We start from the raw sequence: 14,631 nt of genomic DNA, 5'->3' as shown, positions 1-14,631 counted from the left end.
ACCCACCCTGCTGTCGGAGCTGGGAATCATGGCGTCAGTCATCCAGGAGCCAAAGCGGGAGCCCGAGGCTCTCACGGTGATCGGGCCGTTAACTGCAGTCAGGCGACCACAACCTGTTGACAAATGATGAATGATTTGTATTAAATCTGCAAACGAGGATCCAAGAAAACGAACGTGACTCATACACAAACACACAAACTGGGAAGATGAAGAGTGCATTTTCCTGTTTTCTGGTTTGGTGTCAGTGATGTTGTCCGTCAAGGTCGACTGTCGCCTTTCTCCTTCATGAAATCTGTACCGTAAACATATGTTTGTGTCCCAAGCATGAGCAGTAACACGTTTCTCCACCAGTAAACACAGAAGAGACATGACAGTGGAAGACGAGGATGTTCGAGATGTCAGATTAACCACTCGTTCCACTCGTACCACTAATAACTACCTTTCTAAATCAGTGAAGTCTCGTTAAAACACCGACAGAGAATCTGAGCTGCCAAACCTTGACCTGCGTTTTACTTCACTAATTGCAACTGTGACCTTAAAGTAAAACACAACCCGAAATCTGTCTTTTGTGTGAAAAACACTCAGCCGGAGAATTTGAATAGAGGGCGGATTCACAGCGGTTATAATGGATTTCAATAGTGAACAATTTTCACTGCAAAAACAAAAAATCAAAGCAATTACAAAAATATATCAGATTAACCACCTCTGCAGCATAATTTACTTCAATGCTGTTTATTCAATGACTCAATATGTCTCAAATATTCATTTTTCACCAAAATACACCCGAGGAACACAACCTCTCTCTCAGTTCCTTGTGTGTGATCCCGTCAATCCTGAGTTTTCACTTGACAAGGTTCACAAGCTCCTGTGTTCTGTCCACTGCTGCAGCTCCTCTGTTCAGCCTCTGTCTGAAACGCTTGGTTTTAGCTCCTGTCCAACGACATCCTACAATATATTATACTAACATTGCAAGAAAGAGAATAAGCGTCATTTCCCAAAATGTCAGATAATCGCTTTAATCATAAACGTAACTCAACTCTTGGTTACATCTGTTTGATATCGTTGAAAACAACTATTGGTTGTGTGCCTTACACAAACAGCCACAATCTACCTGTGGACAAGGGAAACATATTGTAACATACTGACGCTGGATAGATGTTACCTCTACATTATTTTAGTTCATATTTCTGTTGTTATGACAATTAAATCAAGGTCAAGAAATGATCTTCCATTTTTAATTACTGTATGAGGCAACGTGCAGTCTTACTTTCAGGCCTGGAGCCCCGGTGCTCTCACAACTGGAGGAAACACTCCAGCATTTAAGTTTTGCAGTTTCATAAATGTTGGGGAAATAATCGTTAAAGCTGAGGCGGAGACACCCTGACTTCTGATCTTCGGCATCTCCAACAACACCACGTCCTACACTTCTCATAATTCAATCTGACAGCATCTTCTGTGAGACCCTCTCTGACTGATTGTAATAGTTGAGTTCGTAGCGTATGTTTTTCATGTTAGGAATTTCAGAGCACTTGTCCAATCCAAGATAACCTTGGTGATAGAATCAGAGTTGTTTTCTGAGATATAAAAAAAAAAGAAGCTCCTTCAGAGCCACAGTTTTTTTCTCATCTCATCACACAGATATTCATGTTCCTGAGACTCACTTGTCATTGGTCAAGATGTGAGTCGTCATTTTTGTACAATACGAGGAAGTGGAGACCTGTCATCTACTTTTATATACAGTCTACGGTACCATGTGTAACCACACTGCAGTTAGTCAGTGAGTATGACTTCCCCTTCGGTACGTACCCAGTTTGTTCATGCAGCTGTGTAGCCTGGTTTCCAGCAGTAAGACCCTCTGCTGAAGCTCCTCGTAGTCGTACGCTCCGATCTCCTCCTGGATGGCCGTCAGGACGATGGACAGGTTGAGGAGCTCCATTCGCAGGGCGGCCAGCGTCTGCAGGTCCAATCTGTACTGCTCCACCACCGACAGCAGGGGCAGTAGCTGAGACATCTGGCCCTTCAACTCCTGCGGGGTGCACGAAAGGCAGGAGGAAGAAATAAGTTGGAGGGGAAAATGGGGCACACGCTATTGTCTCTTTAGGGCGAGGGAACTGGGAGTCGAGCCAACTGAGGTGGTTTATACGTCTGCTCCGGACGTTCCTCTGAGTCCAACTACTACAACCCCCTGTCCAGGTCTGGGCTTGTCTAACAGGGAGGAGACCCCAGAATAGACTCAGGGTGGTTTTCTTTCACCTAATTGTGCTTCTCCCCATCCTCGCTCCTCCACGCTGCAGCTAGTGACCTGGAAATTGGCCGAGCGAGAACAAAGGAGGCTTCCACAGGAGCTGAGAGCGAGGAAACCACAGGTGTTCATTCTATAAAGATGTTTTTTCCTGAGGAGCAACACCCCTGCAGTGTGAATGTGTGTCCAAATGTGAATATTCATTTCTGTGCATGAGTGCAATACTGGAGATTAAAAACAAATGGAAACAGAATCACAACAGCAGATCCAGAGTTATTCATTACTCATAAAATAAATATGATTGGATGCATAATGAGATGATCTTTATGATAAATGAATCATAAAAAATAATCTATTGCAACTTTGTCTCTTTGCTGTATTTTTCCATCCGTTTTTTCTTTTCTTATTTTCCACCTGTTCCACACGTGTCTTGGCTCAGTGAGTCACAGCTATTGTTGTCCTGTAATAAGCTTCAGTCTGAGACGCATCAGCGTTACTGCAAATTGTGCTGCGTTAATGTTATTTCTTTCAATCCTGTTCCATCGTGGGCTCAGAATAAAATGGATCCATAATAGAAGCAGTCATCAGGTGTCGTGGGCTTTTTCTTTTCTTTTCATTCACACCAGTAAATTTGATTCGATCAATTTTCAATGTCAAAAATCCACACTGGAAAAAAATACAAAAGAGAGTTAATATCATTTCTGCAGTGTGCTGCCTCCGGTCTGAGGTCACCTCTGCACGTGGCTGCTGGTGAATCAGTTAATGTGCAGTCACCAGTACCGTCGCCAAAGGAGGTTGTGTTTCCACCCATCTGTTGTCCAGTGTGAAAGATTGAGGTGAAATGGAAATTGAATATAGAATAATCCCAGTGATGTTTTCCCTCGTGTGTATTAATCATCTAAATTGCACGAATTGTTCTTTTCTTTACTCTAGAATGAGCCCTTTATATTTAAATACTTTATATTTACATCTGGAGAGGGTCCTCTCTACTCAGGCAGCCATGTTTTTTCCAGTCGTCGCAACTGAACAAACTAAACACCTTTTCAGTTTTTATGACAACGGAAGAGGAGGGTGAGGTGAGGGGTCTTCAGCTGCAACATGCAGCTTCACCACTAGATGTCCCTAATTTCTACGCACTGAACCTTTCAAATTAAATGTCCCGTTATCTTGAATAAAACCAATAATTTCTCTGGATTTGAATTCATTTGAAACATTTTGGATGATGTTAGTACACAAGTCAACAACACAAATAACATAGGTGTAGTTGTTTTTAGACATGTTATTGAAGAATTGTTAAATTATTGAAATTTTCCCAGATTTCCAAAGGAATAATGAATTGATCTTGACGGGAAAAAAATCTGGCATAATTAGGGAACATTTGGTGGAGGTTTGCACTTTACTAAGTTCCATTCTATTGTTTTCATTGCTGCTGGTTTGTTTGTCTGTCAGCAGGATTACTCAAAAACCACACTGAACCATTTTCCATGAAGTTCTGTGGTGGAATGACAATGACCGAAGACAGAAGCCATTCATTTCTGTCGTGGGTCCAGATTTATGGTCGGAACCAGAGATTGTTTTCACACTTCTCCTTTAACTTGGCGGGAACATATACTCTCCCACCGGACTTTTAGTCAGTGAAAAGTTGAAAGGACACGACGAGAACACGTGTGAATCTCCCTCGAGTTTGAGTTTCACTTTGAAAACTGAGTAAAAGGAACAGTGTAATTGGTTTGGGCTGTGAAAACCCACTTTTTTTTGGGGGGGGGGACTCCTCAGTTACATGCAACCATCACTCTTTCTTTCCCCACTTAATTTTTTTCGACACATTCAACATTTTAGACGCTTTGTGTGTCGTGAGCAATCGCCGTCTCCATCCTCGCTTCCTTTCATCTCTCTGAGGAGCCGAGACGCGAGGGACAGGAGCGAGTGAGGGGAGCAACGAGCCGTGTTAGACAAACGGAAACAAAGCCCCAAACCGAGAAACGAGCTGCAGGGACTGAACATCCCATCTGCCCCGGGAACGGCTCGCCATCCCACAGGAGGAGATGTGGCTGCAGGAGAGTGTGACTGTGACTGTTCTGCACGCAGATCAGCAGCACAACATGCAAACAGGGATCATTGTGAGGATTTAAAGCTTCGTCTATAACTCTCCAACTGGAAATACTGAGCCCTGTATCGATGGAGACAGCAGGACTTTTGCTGCAATCAGCAGGAAGGAAGATCGATATTTGGTGTATGAATCATGTGCATGACACAGCTATGAGGATAAAGGCTTTTCTTTGTATTTCCCCTTTCTGTTTTATCCTCGACACTTTTTTCAAACCCCTGCGAAAAACGGTTCGCTCTGTAGAGAGAGATAGAGTTTTGTAAAAAGTGTCACAAGCAAAGACAAAATAAACCGTTTTCATCTCCTCGGAACATCTCACGCCCCCACGCGCTAACAAAACGACACATCCAGGGAAGAGGCTGTGCAGTCATCAAACACGCTGCGTGTCTAATCCCTCTTCAGCTATCACCGGATCATAAACACTTTCCCCAACATCACTTCAAAAACATGTTCTGGAGCCGCAGCGCCGTCGTGAGAGCAAAGCCTGAAAACTGCGAGAGCTCGGCTCGATCTCAACATTCGTCCACTTCGTCCCCACCGACTCGTGCCGGCGTCGCTATCTGCATGTAATTGGAAGTTCATTAAATATGTGAAGTGATTAAAATCGATGTTGACAAAATGCTGAGAATGTCACGGCCTGTTAGAGAGTAAACACTTCACCTGGTTAATCCCTCCCCTGCCATGTCCCCTCTTTCATCTTCACCTCTCTAATCTCTCTCCTCCAGTTTCACTCGTTTACCCCCCCCCCCCGCCTCTGTCTGACCTTTACCTTCCCTCTTACTTCACTTTGCTCATTTCCCTCATCCGTCGCTCCCACAGGGAAAAATGGCAATATGCAAAAACACATCTTTTCCTCTCTTCTCCCCCCCCCCGCCCCCTTTTTTTCTATCTATCAAACCGTCTTAATCTCTCTGTCTGACATCCCCCTCTCCGCCTCTCTTGCTCCCGTCCTTCCATGGGATGAAAACACTGTTTAGTTATTGATAAACATACAGTAGCTGCACATAAATATTCACCAGTTCTGCCTCTCTGTGCAAAGGAAAAAGCTTATGACTGTGAAAACCCCCAAGGAGCAAGATGCAAACACACACACACACACACACACACACACACACACACACACACACACACACACACACACACACACACACAACCAGAGCTAACTGTATAAAAACTTAAAATCAGACCCCAGAGCCCAATGATGTTGTTAAGAAGATGCTCGGCACAAGATGAAAGGCTGAATGGATTTAAAATCAGTGATGCTCTTTATTTAGGGAACTTGTGCCTTGTGTGTGTGTGTGTGTGTGTGTGTGTGTGTGTGTGTGTGTGTGTGTGTGTGTGTGTGTAAGCATGTTGCTCGTTGCATGTGTCTGTGTTTATCCTCCTCCCATGGAGACCCTCGCAGGTTCATGCAGCGTCTCGTGCGAGCCTCTAATCGGAGTTTCAAGTCAATCTGTCCCATGTTTGCTGTTTGGTATTTTAAAGTAATAAACTATTATTATTCACTCACTGTCTTGCAGAGAGAGAGCGAGAAGAGTCTGCACTTTAGATCTGTTGCGAAAGTCTGCTGCGAGACAAATAGTGAAGATTGAAGGGGGGGGGGGGGGTGTTGCTGCTCCTTGCCAAGAAATCTTCTGGCACAAACAACCACCAACCAACAATGAATTGTATTTACGCTCCAGTTTCTTTCTATAATAGAAAATATATTAATCTCTGAGCTCTGGAGGTGTTTACAGGTGGTTTGAAAATACTGTGTCTTCATATTGACTCTACTTCTCATTGAACTATTCTCTTCCTCTTATTTTCTGTGTTTTTTATTACCAGCAGATTTTGAGACAGAGGCTAACACAGCCTAATGGAGCTGCAGAATTTACAATATATGGTGTGGGTGCATCCTGTCTCCTCCACGTTGATGGATGGGACATAGAGCACACTTGAAAAGTCAAATAAAATCTCTCAAAGATGGTTTCTGTTATTTTGGCTAGTTCGGCTATCATCACTTATCACGTTTATCAACATTTAGTGACTTGTCGGGTGAATGTTCAGTCGCACTGAAGGTGAACGAGGCATCGACTCACGTCCGCAAGCGAATATGTTTGCCTTGTGTCTCAGTGAAGGAAATAAGGAGGGAAATTCGGTCATTAGGTGCTTTCAAAATGTTGTTGTTTTCTCATTAGCAGCAATTCTGTCATGTTTTCTCGTCACAGTTTGGGGAGAAGCAGGGACCCAAAGGACTGAGGTGTCCTTTAATAAGGTAAAAATAACCCTACAGAAGAACTAGACACAGGTCCAGGAAACTAAGTTCAAAGAAACAAAAATAGTGATAAACATTAGAAACACTGGGAACTAGATGACACTGGAAACCGACCAAGACAAAGTGAAGCACACGGGAGGCAGGACGACGGAACACAGGTGAAACACGTGAGGAAAAGATGGTGACAATGACAGGGGCAGGAAACAGGACAAAGACAGGAAGTTAGGATAGAGACACGAGGAAAGTAAAACAGGAAATGGAGAACGCAGTGAAATTACAAGCAAACACAAGGAAAACCAAAGGTAAATGTCCATAAGCTAAGAAGTCCATAAACATAAAGGACCAAAAACAGTCTTTCAAGGGTTCATACCGGAAGGCGGTGCAGAATTAGGACATCTATTTTTGCCCGATAAGAAGATTTGGTCTATTGCAAATCAAAACACAAACATCCAGGTTAAACTGGGCTAAATTTAGGTCCTAATGGTTTCATCAAACCACAATATCCAAGAGGGTGTTGCGGCCGAATTCTTTGCCCAAATCCCCAGATCTGTGTTTACAGGGAAAGCTGCATTCAGTGGTAAACAGTGCAGTGGGTCTCACAACCTTTTAGTTCAGTATCATTAGTCCACAGCTGCAAGTAGCAGCCATTAAACAAGCAGTTTCACAGCTGATTTAACCGTTAAGATCATTCACTCCTCAGATCCGTTCCCTCTGAATTCTCTGTAACTCTTCAAATAATCTTTGGCTTCCCTGCTGATTTGTCATTGGTGCAGACGCCTGCTGCCAGCGGCGTCAAGGCAGAAGCGCCCAGGACTGATGAGATTAGAACTCCTAATTTAAGGAGTGAGATACGTTTAGAATTCAGAACTTGCAGCGAGGTAATTTGACTTTCTCTCCTCCTGCAAATCTAAAGCAACAAACGCAGGATGGAGATAAACTCCCTTTGATTCTGTGCATCAATGAAATAAATTTCAGACTCAATCCAGACGTTCAGTTTATTTTTAGCCCGTGTGTAGAGATGCTGCCACTTTCTACACGAGACTCTTGCAGAGAGAGACGTGAAGCCGGCGAGTCGACGGCTTCAAGACACATTTTGTCCCCTTCATGAAAGACGCCTGCACGTCTGTGAGCAGACAGGAAGCCTCAGCTTGGCATGCGTGAAATCAATGTTTTCACACCAAAGGTTATATGTTCCCTACAGCGACTGTCTTACTCTGTGTGCGTCTGAGCGTGTGTGTGTGTGTGTGTGTGTGTGTGTGTGTGTGTGTGTACCTGCAAGCCCTTTGCCGTCAGAGAGCGGGGGTTGGCCACATACGTGTGTAGACGTCCATCCACTCCTCTCAGTAGCGGCTCGGAGTCTCGGACGTACTGCAGGTCTCTGGACGTCCGCAGGTCGACCACCTCCATGGACTGACTCACATTCTGAACCTGACACACACACACACACACACACACACACACACACACACACACACACACACACACACACACAGTTGATACTTAATTGTCTAGCAGTATGTCTGAGTGATGACATGATTGAATACTTAAAGGATTTGTGAATTAAATGACACACACAAGTGATTTTAGAAGCATCTCATGGTGACAATTTCAGATTTATTTCATGTGACCGGGAGAGATTTCCCTCTGTGAGATTTCTGCTTCCATTGCATCACAATTGCAATTTTAAATGGGATTTAAAATTCAGATTTGGTCCCAAAATCATCTTGTACACTGACTCATAATAGAGCTGAATGGTGCCTATTCTATTCCAACGTCTCACCTCGAACATCAGCCGAAGCTCTGGTGAAGCAGTTCATAGGTTTTATTTGTGTGTGTAAAAAACACTTAACCACTCAACAGCCCCCAACAGCTAAACGGATTAAATTCCCACTTGTGGCTGATTGTTGCAGAGCGAAAGTTACACAGTGTTAATTTCAATTGCAGAACACACGGGCGTTGATAAATCTTTTTGAAGGTGTGTATCCAGGAAGGAGTGCACGACCTGAAGGAGTCCGATTTCTGTCTCACTGTGACAGCGTTGATTTAATTTCAGGCCTAATGACACAGGGATCTTGTAAATCAACAAGATGAAGTGTCCGCAGCTCCGTGAGGCTGCACTTTGTCACAGTGGTGCCAAATGCTAACGTCAACATGCCCAGAAAAGGGAAAACGATAGCTACCTTCATAATGTTTAACTGATGTTTAAAAGTGCATTATCATCATTGGGTTGTCGGTTCGAATCCCTGCTTGGCCGTGGGCCTGTCTGTGTGGAGTTTGCATGTTCTCTACGTGTCTGTGTAGGTTTCTCCCACAGTCAGTGTGAAGGGTTGTTTGTCTTTGTATGAATTTGTCTGTGTGTTGTCGATGAATTGCGTGGAGGATCTGTGAACGCGTCTGTGCAGAAAACGTCCCGCTGCCTTGTGCATGTGGGAAAATCAAACTGTCCGGACCCAGTTCTCCAGACTTTATCCGCAGGTCATTAAAGTATATTATATTATATTTATCTGTTAGGTAAAGAATTGGACAAACCCCCCCCCCCAAAAAAAGATCTGATGATGGAGCTAAAGGAAATTTGAAGGGTTCACGAGAGTTTTTTAAAACTCACGTTCCATGGAGATCAAATATCTGGAGCAGATTGCACAGACAACGCTCAATATTTGTATTTCATGAGGAAAATTAAAATGAGAACTTTATAAGAAAAGAGGAAAAAAGCCACATGCAGCGGAAATTGGTTCCAATTTAAAAAGACTGCGGATTATCCAAGATAACGGAAAAGTAATTCTGAGAAGACACACGGCTACTAAATGTTTTTGTTAGCAAATCCTTTCAGTTTTTTAAAAGAGAGGGGGGCAGACATGTCAGAGCGGATGATTAATAGAATCCAAAATGAGAGAAACATTTGAAAGTGAACTGAATCTCAAGTATTCTAGACACTTTGGCTCAACAACCACGAAGCGAAGACCCACAGATGCTGCTCCTCTTTGAAGCAGCATCTCATTAGACCCATTTAAATATGAGATTCTCCCCTACAGTGTGTTGTGTTCTGAAGAAACAAACACTCCCACGCCTTTTCTCATTAACCGCCCTGAATCGCTACCACATATCTCACATCTCCTTTTGATATCGAGCTGAAAAACAAGCACGGGGAGAAGAAAACAAAAAAAGAACAAAAACAAAATCTATTATAAAAATGACCCAGATATCAGGAAGTGACGCTTCAGCTCACACGTCTCTCCCGCTGCAGCTCATGCTGGGGAGGCCGCACACGAGGGGGACACGCCCTCACGCCCACAGCCGGAGCTCGGCGTCACTTCCACAGACACGCTGAGCTAATTACGATTCATAAATGCAAAAGTCCTCCCAACAGGAACCGAGTCGAGGAGCGAGCGGAAGGAAGGAGTTATTCCTGAGAGTTCTCGTGTTACCTCCTTGATTTATCTAACACCAGCAGCGAGTTATAATCACGTTTCATTTTTACGTTGGAGGGAATGGGGGGGGGGGAATATCCTGATGTGTGAGCCTTGCAGTGGCGCCTGCTCTGAGAAAATGTTTGCAGGAACTGATGGTGTTCAATAATTCATCCGCTCCTGTCACAAATCACTTTTATTCCTCTCTCAGGACGCAGATGTATCGTCAGAAAAGTGCCTACGTGGCTACATCCACACCCTCACACAAATACACACACACACACACACACACACACATATATAAACATGCAGACGTTCAAACGCACAAATAGTCTCATACGGAGCTGCACATCGGGCGATATACGGCAAAGTGTGTCTTTCCCACCCATCTGTCAGTGTTGCCTTTGAGTTTAAACTCCTCTGGCACGTTGAATGACTGCGAGTCGGTGGAGGACGCAGCTACTGATGTATCAGGGATACAGCTGTCAGTGAAACCTGGGTGTGCGTCTGTTCGTGTGTGTTTCTGTAGGTGTCAAAACAAAGAGACAGTCCAGTGAATATTTCATTCCAGTACGCCGCCTCCCCCCCACCCCACCCCCTCCTGTGCTGCATCCCAATGCCGAGCACTGACACATGCGAGGATGCACTCACGGGTCAGACACACAAACACACACACACACACACACGCACCTGTTCGGTCAGCAGGCGTAGCTGTCGACTCCGAGGGTCTCGCTTGCAGAGGTTTCGTGCCGGAGCGACCACCGTGCACACACATCTGCCGTCGGGATCTGAGGCCGTGCTGTAGACCTGCCAGCCTTCCTCCGAGCCCGGGTACAAGCCCTGCGAACACAAACAGGCCGTGGTGATGAAAGTGGCTGCAGCAGCGTCATGTGAGCGTTCAACAGAGGGAAATGACAACAAAGTCAAAAACAATTTAAACTCAAAGTGATCTCTTGGTTTTTCCTTCTTCTGTTTCTCAAAAAGCTCACTTTCTTTGAGGGAATCAATGTGATTTGAAATACACCTTCTCAAACGTATTGATTTTGACTGAAACTCCTGCAGCTGCTACACAAATGGTCTTTGAGGCACATTCACCAACTGTAATAAAACATGATGAAAGTCCATAAATAGTTTAATCAATATGTTTCTTGATAACTAATTCTTTTATCAGATAGCAACAGCAAGAAAATCTCCACCTTCAGCTACTATTTAAAGTAATTTTAAATGAAATATCGCTGGATTACAGAAACCTGTGACCTGTCTCCCTTGTGGACAATCGGACCACTTTCAAATCCGATTCAGCCCTTTTCGACAAATGCAGGGTTGTTGCCAATGAGGCTGAACTGGAGAGATTATTCTGCCAAATGTCTCTGTAGTGTGAAGAGTTTAGAGACATTTGAGCCTCCCTGTTTTTGAATAGTAAATATATAGTCCAGAGACTTGTGAAGGACGTATATATGAAACCAGAAGCCAATCAGAGCGAGCTGACCAGTAACTGGATTTTGTGTTTAAAACCGGAACATGTCTGCCCACAGCGTCAATAAGACTTCTGTCTCCTGCACCTTGTGACCAGTAGAAAAGGACAAACTTGCTCTTTTATTTTGTTATTCTCACCCAGCTGACTACGGCAGGAGTCCACCTCCATGTTTGTTTTTTATTCTGAAGTCAAGTTAAAGTTTCTGTGAGTTCTCAACTCTCTGGAATCGTGAGAGATCCTGTGTCTTGACTGGATCGACTATGTGCGTTCTCACAACTTATTAAAAATCTGCTGCATCTGCTGTTATGTCTGTGGTCTCCCACGTTTTTTAAGATCAGTTAAGGTTTGAAAATGTGCAGCAGCCATCGGACTCATCGATAAAGAGATATCGTCCCTTCCTGCAGCCGAGCTGAAAACTAAATCCTCTCATGCCTCGTGTAATAGCAAAAAGAAGTCGGGCTCGACTGAATCTGTCTAATTCTGAAATATGTCCCCTTCCTCCCAATCGCTGTGACCCAGATAAGACAATGCACTCCGGTATCAGACATTCATCATATGCGATTCTATCATGTGCAACCACCACGAGCTCCATGAGCAGAGGCAGGGCTGCGACCAGGAGCTGCTTCCCTTCAGGCTGCATACAAATGTCTGCCATATATAGTTCCAGTGACACATACAGTACAGTGTGGTATACGGGGACAGTGTGAACGAGACCTGTGCAGGAAAAGGTATTTCTACATGGTGTCATAACACTTTCGTCTTGCTCAGGCAGCAAAGCATGATGGGAGTGTTTGAAAAATGTAGTCGCAGCTTAAACTCAATTATTAAAACACTTGACACATTCACATGTTTCTCTTCTTTTCGTCTGTTTGCCGTATTTTGCGTTTCTCTTCTTTGGAGTGAAAGCGTTTTTCAAAAGGAACCAGTGAGTCATTCCACCGAGGCACTTTTTTCTTTTGTGCCTTTTTCCCGACAAAACAGACATTTACTCAGAATCTCAGCGTGTTATTCAGGTCAGGCTCTCGTCAGACGGGCGGACAAATATTTCCTTTTAAAAAACAAAAAAATGCTCCAGTCTAATTCCATTTTGCTGGTAAATCTCCGCAGGGATTCAGGAGCTCGCCGCGGGGCACGTTATTGTGATTCAAATGTCCATTTATGTTTTGGAAAAAAAGGGCGAGCGCGTGCTATTTAGATTTCATTGTATTTCACTGCACTGGAGACAATCCCGTGTGTAAATGGGATATTTCTCATTTGCAGCTCAAAATCAGCCGTGACATCTCCCACACATTCGTGTCCAGGAGAGCAACCGGCTCAACTGGAGAGTTTCCACCCTCGTGCGTTCCACAGCCAGAGCTGCTGCCCTCTCTGGCACGACGACACCAGCTCCCAGACAACCGCACAACAAACGATTTCTAACCTGCTCACAGGCCAGACTGATGCACGGCGTTTTCTGACCCTTGCTGCCATTTCACATATTAAAAACATGTTTCAAATACATATGACAACATTGTTTTACATTTAAATTAAAAGCGTTTTTTTGTTGATTGAAAAACATCCTGCGTGACCTGGAAGCAAATTGCAGATGTACTCTAACATCTCATAGTATTAAACAATGTTGGAATAAAAAATACAGCTGATTTCAAAGCTTGGAAATCTACTTATTTTTTGAAAGTATCAATCTGAACTTTTCTGGGTGTGATTTGTGAGTTAATATCAGCAAGTGATGATGTGAAAAACATGAATTAAGTAGTTTTTTTAGGTTTCACAAATTCAGAAAATCGAATGGTTTTCAAAACATGTTTTCAACTTGCCCTGAAATGCTAGATAAAAAGTTCAGACATGAATTTCACAGCTTCTTCCTCTGACTGGGAGCTCTGGTAATAAAGCAGGTGCAGAAAGGCACTGAAAACCAACAGTGTGCTGCAGTCGCTGTAAACAGTGAGTTACTGGCTGGTCAACGTGGTGGAGTGTGAGTAAATATTGGCGGGTGGAGACAAAAAAAACCCAGATAAAAGATGAGCAATTATCAGCCTTAAATAAATCAGGTGGCAACGAAGGACTCCGACCGTAACGTTGCTCCATCTCTTAGTGAGTAAACATCAAACAAGTCTTAAATAATGGGTTCAATGCAGCATAAACCCTGACACTCGGTTTTCAAAGCCATATTTTCAATGGCATAAACGCAGTGTTATTCATAAGTAAACGCACGGTATTCGAAGTAATGGATTTCACAATTACACCTTCAGTTGATGCCAAGATACCGAAACAGCTCAAACGAGAATAAAAAAAAGATCGTTACGGCCGTTATTTGCTTCAAGAGAATAAATTATAGTTTTTTTGTTCCTGAACAAAAGCGTGAAAAGACTCGGCTGAGGTGATCTTCTAGGCTGAAGTACAGACACACACACACACACACACACACACACACACACGCACACACACACGCACACACACACGCACACACACACGCACACACACACACACACACACACACACACCTCAAATACCACCTCAGTTATGTAATGACCTGTTTCTTTTTTTTCCACTCTGGGGTTATTTGAGGCCTGGTTGTGTGTGTTGCCGAGGTGACAGCAGTTGTTCCCTGGTCTCTAGACGTTTGGGCCCAAGTCACCAGACGTTAAATTAGAGCACACACACATAACACCACGGGCTCATTCCGGTGAGATTTAACCAGGCCCGTTTGACCCACTTAACATTTTCAAACAATGTAAAAGGCTGAGCTCAATCTGACGCACACACACACACACAGACACACACACACACACACCAGCCTGTCACAGTAATCTGGATGAGAAGCTGCCCCACAAACCCTGAGAAAGAGAATAACGACAGAGGAGGAAGCTGGGAGAATATAGAGGAGCGAGGGGGGGGGGCTGTGGGAAGGGGAGGTGGATGCCTGGAGGGAAACATGGCATAAATCAATCAGCTGGGTTTGCTGTGGTAACCTTGAAGTCCAGTTTACAATGAAGCTGATGGGGGGGGATGAAGGAGGGAGGAGGAGGGGAGGAGGGGGCTTATAAAGGAGCAGGACGTGGATGGGATGAGAATATAAGCATCAGTTGTGCCGACTGCTCCTAGTTAATTAAACAGAGGAGGACAAACCGCACCTAAGGGTCCGTT

General features: G+C 44.1%; 1 protein-coding gene across 4 annotated transcripts in view; it reads right to left on the bottom strand.

The window, feature by feature from the left end:
- Positions 1-14,631, bottom strand: part of LOC117770414 (noelin-2-like) — a 50,062-nt gene that overhangs the window by 13,300 nt on the left and 22,131 nt on the right. For all 4 annotated transcript variants that reach the window (XR_004615388.1, XR_004615387.1, XM_034599860.1 and 1 more), the window contains 4 exons: positions 10,701-10,850; positions 7,876-8,031; positions 1,807-2,026; positions 7-113 (listed from right to left, as the gene is read on the bottom strand). Coding sequence is in view for 2 of the 4 variants with exons in the window: in XM_034599860.1 (XP_034455751.1) it covers positions 7-113; positions 1,807-2,026; positions 7,876-8,031; positions 10,701-10,850 (633 nt within the window). In the remaining 2 variants the exon portion in view is untranslated. The remainder of the gene's footprint in view (positions 1-6; positions 114-1,806; positions 2,027-7,875; positions 8,032-10,700; positions 10,851-14,631) is intronic.

This window comes from Hippoglossus hippoglossus, chromosome 1 (assembly GCF_009819705.1).
Source record: "Hippoglossus hippoglossus isolate fHipHip1 chromosome 1, fHipHip1.pri, whole genome shotgun sequence".
NCBI classification, from domain to species: domain Eukaryota; kingdom Metazoa; phylum Chordata; class Actinopteri; order Pleuronectiformes; family Pleuronectidae; genus Hippoglossus; species Hippoglossus hippoglossus.
Note: the sequence above shows the minus strand (reverse complement) of the source record. Positions and strands in the feature narration are given on the sequence as shown.